General features: G+C 44.3%; 1 protein-coding gene across 1 annotated transcript in view; it reads left to right on the top strand.

Annotated features, from left to right (window-relative positions):
* The window catches only part of PGBD5 (piggyBac transposable element derived 5), a 167388-nt gene that overhangs the window by 114325 nt on the left and 40563 nt on the right, over positions 1-12500 (top strand). Inside the window, exon 3 of the mRNA XM_075596876.1 lies at positions 2419-2553. Within this exon, the coding sequence (XP_075452991.1) occupies positions 2419-2553 (135 nt within the window). The remainder of the gene's footprint in view (positions 1-2418; positions 2554-12500) is intronic.

Genomic DNA, 12500 nt, shown 5'->3' with positions numbered 1-12500 from the left:
AATCCCTTTACAGCAACATCCCCCACAAGGATGGTATTGAGGCATGCCTACAATTCCTTACAACATCTCCCCTGGATCAGAAATACAGCGCTGATGTAATTACCAAACTGATAGAATACATCCTCACACACAACTACTTCAGCTTCAACAAGGAAATGTACCTACAGTACAGGCATTCCCCGCATTAACGTATGCAATGGGACCGGAGCATGTATGTAAAGCGAAAAAAGGAATTAAAGTAAAGCACTGCCTTTTTTTCATTTTACAATGCATTTATTGTACTGCAATCGTCATATATGTGCATAACTGATGTAACTAACGCATTTACTTCTCCTTTACTTCCCTTACATGCAAAGGCAGTAATTTGGATCTGTGCGTTTGTGAGCAAATGCAATTTGCTCTTCTCCATTGCTGTGTTTTGACTGTGACCTCAGTCAGCAGGGCTGCTGGTGTACTGTCCTGTCAACTTAGACAAATTGCACGTGATTGATGAAAAATAACATTTATCACAAGCCATTGGCAACTAGCCTCTCATCATAAGTTACATTGTCCATCCCCTTTATTAATTTGGTGGCTCTTCTTTGCACTCTCTCTAGTTCCATAAAGTATTTTTTTTTTTTCAAACAGTTTTTTTTTTTTTTTTGTTTCCCCCCCCCAGTTATAATCAGGGTGGAAGATGGCTAGAGAACAAAATAGAATGGATAGGTTGGGAACAAAAAAAACAAGCAACATAATTAAATTGACAATACATTACAGAAATAATAATAACAATAGAAATAATATTCAACAATAATAGTAATAGAAAATATATGGGGGACGAAGGGGGGGAGGCAAGAGACATTAGTTAATTTTTCAGACTTTAGTTAGACTTTGGTTTGTAACCCACAAGTAATTTTTAAGGACTCTGATTTGTCCTTCACAACAAATAATATATGACAACATATCAAAGTTTGCATAAAATTAAATGGTAAAAGGCCGGTAGATGAACAATATAACCAACAAAATGAACACAACAATATTACAATACAAAAATAATTAATCATATTAATAACAAAGTATGTGGGAGGGGGAGGAGGGACAGCAAGAGACAACAGTATCAATAATCTTGACAATTTTTCTATCTGAATTTGTTTTATATTTGTAAATCCTGTAACGCTGTAATATCTTCTGGAAAGGCTCTTATCCAGGGACTCCGTATAATTGTTCAGAAATGCAGGGAGTTTTTCCATTTCTAGAACATGTCTAATTTTTTTTTTGAAAGATCCGATAAGATGGAACATTGATCTTTTTCCATTGAAGAGCTATTGTACACCTTGCTGCTGTTAGAAGATGCACAATTAATTTGTTCGTAACATATGATACATTTGGTATCGGTTTTCCCAAGATCGTTTATTACAGGGTCTAGTGGCACATCAACCTCACGTGCTCTAGTAATCTCTCTCCTAATTTTCCTCCAGAAGGAATCAGCCTTTGGACATGTCCAGAAAATATGATACAATGTACCTCTACACCCACAATGTCTCCAACACATAGCATTTTTGCTCCTTTGTATATATGTGCTAACCTATCTGGTGTTAAATACCATAATCTCTTTTCTAAGGAATGTCAATTATCATTGTTATAAAGGAGTGGCCAGGTTGACTATAATAAGGTATTTAGTCCTGATAAGCTGTTTCAGCACATAATCAGCCCCAAGTGTTATAACAGTATCTATAGGTTTCTGTAGGAGCTCAAATGCTTGGTCCCTTAATGTCAACTCATGTATACAGAGGTAACCATACAGGGGAAATCTAATTGGCTAAGGTGCAGTTCTCAAAATCCAATGTCACTCCTTGATAAAGTGCCTCACAGCACGAAACGCGTAGGAGTGCTGTACTCTACCGTTTTTAATGCAGCTTGAATAAATCATTTTTTATTGCCACATGACCTGCTTCTTGTTGCTGTGCTCCACACACTACATTTTGGATACTGTAAGTGTTATAACAGAATGATATTAAAATTATTACTATATTTTAGAATTTAGTAATTAATATATTAACGGAGAACAGCAAAGAAGAGCCAATGTTTAGTGTCTTAAAATGAAACTATTATAATCTTTTACCAGTCCAGTTCAAGCAGTGTCCGCATCTCATTACTCTTCAGTATAATACTGACCCTTCCGGCACTAAATTATTTTTAGAATGATGTCTTTCAGATTATACACTGTAGGTGCCAATCTTGGCCACACACACAAATGTAAATGTCAGTGTGAAGAATAATTGTGCATACAGAAGTTAAAGTTTGTCTATTTTAGAGAGCACGGATTCTGGCTCTAAATTATAAGAATATAAAGCAATGGTAAAGCGATCATTACAGCATATAAAAAATGAATGGACCAATTATACAGTATGTACTTACTAGCAAAATCTTGTTTTATAGGTGCTTCATGAACCTTTAATTGATGAAGATCCTGTGTTCATTGCTACCTGCACAGAACGAGAGCTGCGCAAAAGGAAAAAGAGAAAATTTAGCCTTTGGGTCAGACAATGCTCTTCTACAGGTTTCATTTGCCAAGTAAGTACAAATATGGCAGATGAAGTTGCCACAGACGAGCAGATGAATTGAAAACATAACATCTACACACGTCCATCTGCATCAAAAAGTTCTAACTTTGTTTGCAATAGCCATGTGGTCTGCTCTGCAGACAATATACCGTCGGAAGTAACTTGATCATTTTTTATTACTGAAGAAGTGGTATGGATGCCTTGTGTCTGTTCCTACTGTATATCTGACATAAATTATGGTATTTTCAAAGGATGTCTTCTCAAACACATGGAGACCACCTGGGATAAGAGTGCAGCGTTTATATAAAATTGCAATACAGTCTTCAAAAATATTTTGATACATGAATCAGAAACGTTAACAGTAGTATGAACTGTATTTCTCAATTACAAATTAATAATACAGGTCATCTGTAATAATAAATACTGTTGTATGTATGTATATCTTTATATAGCACCATCTATGTACGTAGTGCTTCACAGCAGTAATACATGTGACATGATAATATAACACAATGGGAATAAGCGCTTGAGACATAAAAGTAACATTAGAAAAGGAGTCCCTGTCCGAAGAGCTTACAATCTAAGTGGTACGTAGGAAGAACATACAGAGACAGTAAGAGGGTATTCTGGTAAGTGCGTCTGCAGACGGCCAAGGTCGATGTATGAGGTGTATAGTATCAGCCACGGAGGTACTCATATGCTTCTTTAAAGAGGTGTGTTTTAAAATGGGTCTTCAAGGTGGACAGAGAGGGTGCTCGTCGGATATTGAGGGGAAGGGCATTCCAGAGGTGTGGGTCAGCGAGTGAGAAATATTTTAGGTGGGAGAGTGCTTTTGATACAAAAGGGTAGACTGAAGACATCCTTGAACAGAGCTGAGCTGAGCAGATTTTGGCTGGTGTATAATGAGAAATTAGAGCTGAGATGTAAGTAGGAGCAGAAGAGTATGTAGACTTAAAAGTGAGGAGGATTTTGTGTGTAATACTGGATTTGATAGGAAGCCAGGGGAGGGATTTCAGCAGGAGAGATGCTGAGGAGAGAGTAAAGTGATTCTAGCAGCATTAGGATAAATTGAAGGGGAGACAGGTGAGAGGCAGGAAGGCCAGACAGTAGGAGGTTATAATTGTCAAGATGGGAGAGAATGAGGGCTCCATTCAAGTTTTAGCAGTAGAGCAACAGAGGAAAGGGCGTATCTTTGCAACATTATGGAGGAAAAAACAACAGGTTTTAGCTACATTTTGAATGTGAGAGGAGAATGTGAGGGAAGCGTGAAATGTAACACCTACTGTAGGCCGCGTGCTTGTGATACTAGGTGTATGATAGTGCTGCCAACAGAAATGTAGAAGGGGCAGTAGGGTCACGCTTAGGAGGAAGTATGAGGAGCTCCGTCTTTGACATGTTACTTTTGAGTCGGTGGTGGACCATCTAAGACCATCTAAGACTGTATACTGTAGTGGGGAGACATTTAGAGACTGTGGTCTGTATAACAGGTGTAAAGTCGGGGGTTGAAAAGTAAATTTGTTTGTCATCAGCATAGAGGTGATATTTGAACCCAAGAGATGTGATACAGTCACCTAGGAGAGAGTGTATAGAGAGAAAATATAAGAGGTCCCACGACAGACCGCTGGGGTACACACAGAGAGAGATCGACATACTGTAGAGGCAACGTTTATTCTAACATTTGCCGTAAACTAGCCGGGTTACATTCAGGGTATGTGCTGGGTATGTTCTGGGCTAGTTTGAGGCACGTTTAAGGCATTTCTGCATTGACTAACGACCCATAGGATTAACACAGCAGGGATCCCTGGCAGTCCAATTCAGTTTGAATGGGACAGCCAGGGACCCCCGCTGTTAATCTGATAGGCCATTAATCAATGCAGAAATGCTGGGGCTAGTTTAAGGAAAGTTTAAGGCATGTATTCAGAATGTACCTGGGTGTTTCCTGGTTTTTTTGGGGAATTGCCACTGGTTTTTGTTCGAATAAGAGTTGCCTCTACTGTAGGAGGAGGTTAACAAACGAGATACTGAAAGTATGATGGAAGAGTTACGAGGAAGTTCAAGATAGAGCTCTGTTATGTATACCAAGAATGGAGAATGTGAAGCAGAGGGGGGTGGTTCATAGTATCAAAAGGCAAGAGGGAGACAGGACTATAGTTAGAGACAGGTAGGGTCAAGCTTTATTTTTTTGTGCAAGGGTATAACTGTTGCATGTTTGAAAGAGGAGGGAGAGGTACCAGAGTAGAGGGAGAAGTTGGAAATGTGTGAGTGTAGAGATTAGAGTAGGAGCGTGAGATCTGAGAAGGGAGGGAATGGTGTTGAGAGGGCAAGTGGTAGAGGGAGAAGAGGAGATCAGTAGTTACACATCCTCCTCTGGGACAGGGGGAAATGTTAAGGAAGGCAGGAAGAGGTGTAGAATGTGGAGGAGGATACAGGGGGATGTCTCGACGTATGGAATCCACCTTTGTCTTGAAATAGTCAGCAAAATCCTGAGTTGAAATAGAGAAAGAAAAACAGGTAACAGACGGTGGTCTGAGTAGAGAGTCAAAGACAGAGAAGAGGTGTTGTGGGTTAGAATTCTGAGTGTTGATTAGTGGTGAAAAGTTGGTTTGTTTAGCCTGGGAGAGGGCAGAGTTGAAAGAGAATAGAATACATTTGTAGTGAAGGAAGTCTGCGAGATTATGAGATTTCCTCCAGTGGCATTCAGAGGAGTGCGTGCAGGAGTGCAGCATTCGTGTATTGCAGTTTAGCCGGGGTCTGTGGTTAGAAGGGCGAGAACGGCAGAGGGCAATGACGATCAAGGAAGGAAGCTAGGGCAGAGTTTTAGTTCATGACCAGGTTGTCAAAGTCTAGAGTAGAGCAAGGACAGGGAATAGCACAAAGCAGAATCAAGAGATGCAGATCTCTGCAGGAACAAAGGGGAGAAGGGAGAGAGAGGAAATTAGATGAGATGATGATGAGGGAGAGGAAACAGGGAAATTGATAAACCAGAGAGAGAACATTATTTTGTGAAAACCAGGTCCAGGTAGTGGCCATCCTTGTGTGTGCTGGCTGCAATCCATTGGTGAAGGCCAAAAGAAGACGTAAGAGAGAAAAAGCAGGAAGACAAAGGAAGAAATGGGTCATCAATTTGGAAGTTGGAGTCTCCAAGGAGTAGAACAGGGAGAGTCTGAGGAGAGAAAGAAGGAGAGCCAGGATTCAAAGTGTGAGAGAAAGACAGAAGGCTGATGAGTAGAGAAAGGTGGGCGATATATGACCGCCATGTGGAGAGGGAGAGGAGAAAAAATCTGGACTGTGTGAGCCTCAAAGAACAGAAAAGAAAGAGGGAGGAATAGGAAGGGCTTGGTAATGGCAGATGGAGGAGAAGATGAGCCTCATACATACATCCATCCCTGCCATCGGTGCACGGAGTGTGGGAGAAAGAAAAGCCACCATAAGAGAGGGCAGCTTCCAGTGCAGGATCAGACTGGGTGAGCCAAGTCACGGTTATAGCAAAGAGGAGCAGAGAGCGATGGAAAAAGAAGACATGCACAGAAATTAACTTGTTAGAAAGGGAGCGTGCATTCCAAAGGGCACAGGAGTAAGGGAGAGTGGAGGGAGGTTGACGAGTACTAGGAAGTAATCTCTCATTTTCAAGTATGTCCTGGGCACAGAGTTATGATAACAATTCATGGTTACATTAAATGAACAGGGTTATAGAGTCAATTCACAGACATTTCATGGACAGATAGAGTTGGAAAATTGGGTACAGGGGATAAAAGTGCTAGTGAGTTTCAGATTGAAATAGAGAAGCTTTAACATCACCAAACATCAGAGAACAGCAGCAAACGGCTAACACCCTATAGCTGTCCTTCAGCTATGCCAGAGGCTGTCCGCCTTTGGGGTGATGCAGATGTCCACTGAAGGGGTTCAGATTGAATGCAGCTGTGGATTCAAAGTCCTTTGTCTTCCTGGCTCATTAACATTCCAATGGGTTGAGTTGACATTCCACATAGTAAAAGCAGAAGTTAACCCTTAGCACGCTGGTTCTGTGCAGATGGTAGCAGCTCTTGGGGAACTCCATCAGGTATCCACCTTTGGAGCAACACAGATGTACACTGAGTGATGGGTTGGAGTGGTTGAAACCAGGAATAGTAGAAGTTTAATGTGGGAGGCAAGGATGAGAGCATGTAGAAATAAGGGTATATGGAGAATATTGGGTGCTCCAGTGTAACGGATCGGGGGACACGCGCCTCTCTGCGGGTCCCCGTCACCTCCGGTCCCACGGCGGCTCCCTGCCCCATTGCCACGCTCCCTCAACACCTTACCTCCTCCACGCCAGGCCGTTCCTCTGTGGCGCACACCGCATCTGCGTGCATGCGATCGGGGCGTGCGCACAGCAGCCTTACAGAAGGTGCGCCCACCCGATCCTCTTACCTGCCCTCCTGTGCTGCTGGCTCCTCCCCTCATCGGCTGCAGGCTATTACCAGGTATCACTCCCCTGTCTTCCTTCCTGCTTATCTGGACCTATCACTGCAGCCACTCAGCCAAGCCTCCGCTCCACCACTTGCTACCATTGGTTCTCCGCCCTTTATAAACCTAGTGTGCCCTCTCCGTCGTCGCTCAGCATAGCTTCTCTGTGGCTCCTGAGTGCAGTGACTTGTGCTTAGCTCTCTGTTTCAGCTCCTTGTTCCTGTCCCTGCCTCTGTTTGGATTTCCCTGGATTGACCTCGGCTCGGCTTGACTACGTGTACAGTACCTCTCTACCCCTGGCCTCTGCTTTAGACCTCACTACGCTGCTTTCTCCTGCCCCTGACCCTTGGCTCTAGGACATTTACCCGTCAACTTCTGGCACCCCAGACTCAGCAAGTATATCGTTAACCCTATTCTCACCAGGCCCGGCAACGCAACTTACCACACTCCGGGCACGCCCTCACTGCTGTGGGTGCATGTTATACCCTTACCCACCTCAGTACTGGGGACTGGCCAGGTCTGCGGGCATACAGGCTTTACATCCAGAGATGGTGGAACCTTATGCACAAATGTCCATAATGATAAACCAGGACTGGAGGACAGAGTAAATAAAGGAGTGGGTATAGCAGTGAAGTGTGATATGTAAGTGACCAAAACACCAATCTCCTGAAGGAAACAATCAAGGATGCCGGTAAGCACCCTGATGTAGCCTCATAGGAGACATGCAAGTGCTAATAAAGGTACTCCTCCATAAATAATCACTCAATAAATAATAGTGCAAATCTTACCCACTCCATCTGTCCTCAAATGTCCTGAATAGTCCGTCCAAATGGCGTGCAAACTGTAGAGAAAAGTCCAGCAGAAGAAAAAGAGAGCAAAAACAGTGCACTGCCAGGGAGCCAGGTGGTAAGAAAAATAAAATACTATTTATTCATAAAATTCATAAAAACTATTTATTCGTAAACATAACCCCAGGGGGTAAGACAAAAACTCCTACGTGTTTCGGACCGTAGGGGTCCTTTATCAAGGAAACGAAATGCGTAGGAGTTTTTGTCTTACCACCTGGAGTTATGTTTACTGAGTGGTCTTGAATAAATAGTATTTTATTTTTCTTACCACCTGGCTCCCTGGCAGTGCATTGTTTTTGCTCTCTTTTTCTTCATGTAGAAATAAGGCAGGGACCAGGATTGGGAGACAGATCTCCAGAAGCAAGGAGGCGAAGCATGGGAAGAAAGAGAATGGGGAGGAGGTGTTATATGGGTGTGTTTTAGTGTAGGCGGTATAATTGTGTAGTGTCAGAGGGTGCAGGTAGGAAAGGAGTTCATGTGAACTAAGAAGGGGAGATGTTAGGAGAGATGGAGATATATGAATGGAGGAATAATAAGGCTGGTAGAAAGAAAGTGCAGTTTTAAAACAAAGACCAAATATAAATAGTAGCTGAGGAGTGGCAGTGGTACTAGTGATAGTTTAGTGTTTAGAGGTGAGTGAGGACTGGTCAGTATAAACTAAGTTAGGATAAGGATAAAGTGAAAGTTGCGAGAACTCCAATATTTGAATGAAGGTTCTCTAGATTGAAGAGAGCTGCGTCTTCTTGAGTCTGTGATAGAAATTCTCCAGTGCAGTTCAAATCCAAAATCTGAGGCCAGTAGATCTGCAGTTTTCCCACTTCTTATTTCACTTCTGTTGAGCTCCACATTATATGCAACTTTAAAAGGGCCACTTTAAGGAAGGCCTCTTTAAAGGCAATGGCATGGCCTTACTGTATATATACTGGCAAATAAGAAGCTTGTGAAACAGTATGAAGGTTTTTTTTCTAAAACACTAGCAATCCGGATAATATACAGTACAACAGACTTCTGTTTCTCTAACAGGGAATGGATTTAACTAAGCTTAACTTTCAAATCATGCATTCTAATCTTTTATAACCATTGTGCCATCTGCTTGATTGAGATTAATGAAGGAAAAGTACATACAGTAGTATTGTTGTTTAAAATAAATGCAACATTTTTACTCTATATTTAATTAGTGAAACAGACCAGGTATGGGAGCCTCGTATTTGATTTATATATTAAAAAAAACCAATGACAGAAAAATCTCCCTTGTGGAGTATAGTAATATTTGAAAGTGGGTCAGGGTCGAAGAGAAGGCATAATTCATAGTATATATAATTTCTGTCACAAATATATCTGTATACAGGATTATCAACCTTTTTATATGCCCTGCTAACAAAAAGCATGATTAATTATATTCATGTCCTAAATTCAATTCAAGTGTTTTGTTTTAATTTGGTATTTCCCCAGTTTTGCAGTTTGATAAACCGTAAGCCACAAAAATAAAAGACACTGCTCTCAATTTGAGTGAAAGTTAGTTAAATAATACTGTGAAAATGGAGAAAGTAAATCGATGAAATATATAACTGAAATCAATAATTGAGTAGGATTAGTTAAAATGACAAAAAGGAAAGCGATACCGACGCCTAATATGTCCAATTAGGTAATAGTCCTGGAAATCCAGATGAAAAAAATTCAAGTCCCAATGATGTAATCTTATAATCAAGGGATGACCAGATGTGATGTCCTCCGTTAGATATGGAACATGGAATGACAAAAAGCAGAATTTAGTGCAACACAGCTAACACAGAGTAGTGTGGTAAAATGTATTTAAAAAAATCAAGTAATATAACAATTCACAAACAAATAAATTAAAGTGGTAAATGGAAATGCACATGTTCATAAAGTATAAGTACATTAGTTGGTGCATAGTCACAGTAGCATCTCTGTGTTCTTTCTGGTTTCACTTTCCTACAACATCACTTCCAGAAACCGCTCACTCTGTTGCTAGTTACATAGTTACATAGTTACATAGTAGATGAAGTTGAAAAAAGACGTAGATCCATCAAGTTCAACCTATGCTAAATTTAGACAACAGATACCTTATCCTATATCTTATACTACAGTATATTAGTGAAAGCACTGTATGCCTGCCTGGATGTCCGGTGTCCCTAGGGGAAATCTCATTGGTCCCTTGGCCCGCCACCGCACACCTCTCATTGGCCTGAGGCGGAGTGACGGACCAAAGGACACACAGGGACACACACACACAGGGACACACACACACACACAATCCCCTCCCGGTGCCCCTCACTCTCCCCCGTCAGCTGGACCGCACCTCCACTTCCACACACCCCCCACCCTCCCTGTGCCCGAACTTACCCGGAGTCCCGTGTACACACACACACACACACACATTCCCACCCCCCCCCCAAGCTCACACACACCTAACCCCCCCAAGCTCATCCCCCCCACAAGCTCACACCCCCCCCTCCCCAAGCTCACACCCCGGCGCCGCTACAGTCAGCGGGGGAGCGGAGCGAGCGCCCGGGACACACGCGGGGGAGCGGCCACAACACGCTGCCTCCCGCCTCACATCCACGTGGGAGCAGCCAGATGGGTGAGGCAGCGGCAGGACGGGTGAGGCAGCATACCCACGGGCCTCGCCGCACGCTCCTCGGCACCGGCTCACCTCTCCCACCCCCCCTCACAGCAAAACCCAGCCTACCCGGTGCCGCCTGCAACGCTCCTCGGCACCGCCGCCTCACCTCGAGCCGGAGGGCAGCAGGGGGGGGGCTCCCGCCCTGCAGGAGGCCTCACCTCGAGCCGGAGGGCAGCGGGGGGGGGGGGCTCCCGCCCTGCAGGAGGCCTCACCTCAAGCCAGGGGGCAGCGGGGGGCTCCCGCCCTGCAGGAGGCCTCACCTCGAGCCGGAGGGCAGCGGGGGGGGCTCCCGCCCTGCAGGAGGCCTCACCTCGAGCCGGAGGGCACCGGGGGGGGGGCTCCCGCCCTGCAGGAGGGACCCCACACATGCCCCGTGCTGCTCTCCCCCCTCCACATGTGCTCTCCCCCCCTCCACATGCTATGTGCTGCTCTCCCCCCCTCAACATGCTACGTGCTGCTCTCCCCCCCTCCACATGCCCCGTACTGCTCTCCCTGCAGCTTCCCCCCCCCCCCCTCCACATGCCCTCTGTCCGGCTCCGGTCTGATCCCCGCCCCTCCGTACCAGATGACTGCAGGGTCCGTCTCCCAGCCTGCACGAGGAAGATGCTGCCAACTGCAAGGTAAGAAGCTCCCCCCCACACACACATTCCTTCAGCGCCAGCCTCATCCCTCCATACACACACACACAATATATATATCTCTATACATAAATATATATATATATATATATATATATATATATATAATACATAAATATATGTATATATAAATGCATACACATACACAGAGACACACACACACACGTACACACACACACACACACACGTACACACACACACACACACACACACACGTACACACACACACACACACAAGCACATGTAGACACACACACATGTAGACACACACACACATGTAGACACACACACACACGTAGGCACACACACACACACACACACACATGTAGGCACACACACACACACACGTCGTCAGACACACACACACGTCCACAGACACAAACATGTAGACACACACACACACATGTAGACACACACACACATGTAGACAGACACACACGTAGACAGACACACACACACACGTAGACAGACACACACACACGTAGACAGACACACACACACACGTAGACAGACACACACACACGTAGACAGACACACACACACACGTAGACAGACACACACGTAGACACACACACGTAGACACACACACACACACACAGGTAGACACACACACACACACACCTATACAGACACACGTATACACACAGACACACACACGTATACACACAGACACACAGACACACGTATACACACAGACACGTATACACACAGACACGTAGACACACAGACACACGTAGACACACGTAGACACACAGACACACGTAGACACACGTAGACACACAGACACACACACGTAGACACACAGACACACACACGTAGACACACAGACACACACACGTAGACACACAGACACACACACGTAGACACACAGACACACACACGTAGACACACAGACACACACACGTATACACACAGACACACACATGTATACACACAGACACACACACGTATACACACAGACACACACACGTATACACACAGACACACACACGTATACACAGACACACACACGCACACACGTATACACACAGACACACACACGTATACACACAGACACACACACGTATACACACAGACACACACACGTATACACACAGACACACACACGTATACACACACAGACACACACACGTATACACACAGACACACACACGTATACACACAGACACACACACGTATACACACAGACACACACACGTATACACACAGACACACACACGTATACACACACGTATACACACACGTATACACACAGACACACACACGTATACACACAGACACACACACGTATATACACACACGTACACACACACACGTAGGCGCACGCGTACACACACACACACGTAGATACACACACACGTAGACACACGTGTACACACAC

This window comes from Ascaphus truei, chromosome 4, assembly GCF_040206685.1.
Source record: "Ascaphus truei isolate aAscTru1 chromosome 4, aAscTru1.hap1, whole genome shotgun sequence".
NCBI classification, from domain to species: domain Eukaryota; kingdom Metazoa; phylum Chordata; class Amphibia; order Anura; family Ascaphidae; genus Ascaphus; species Ascaphus truei.
Note: the sequence above shows the minus strand (reverse complement) of the source record. Positions and strands in the feature narration are given on the sequence as shown.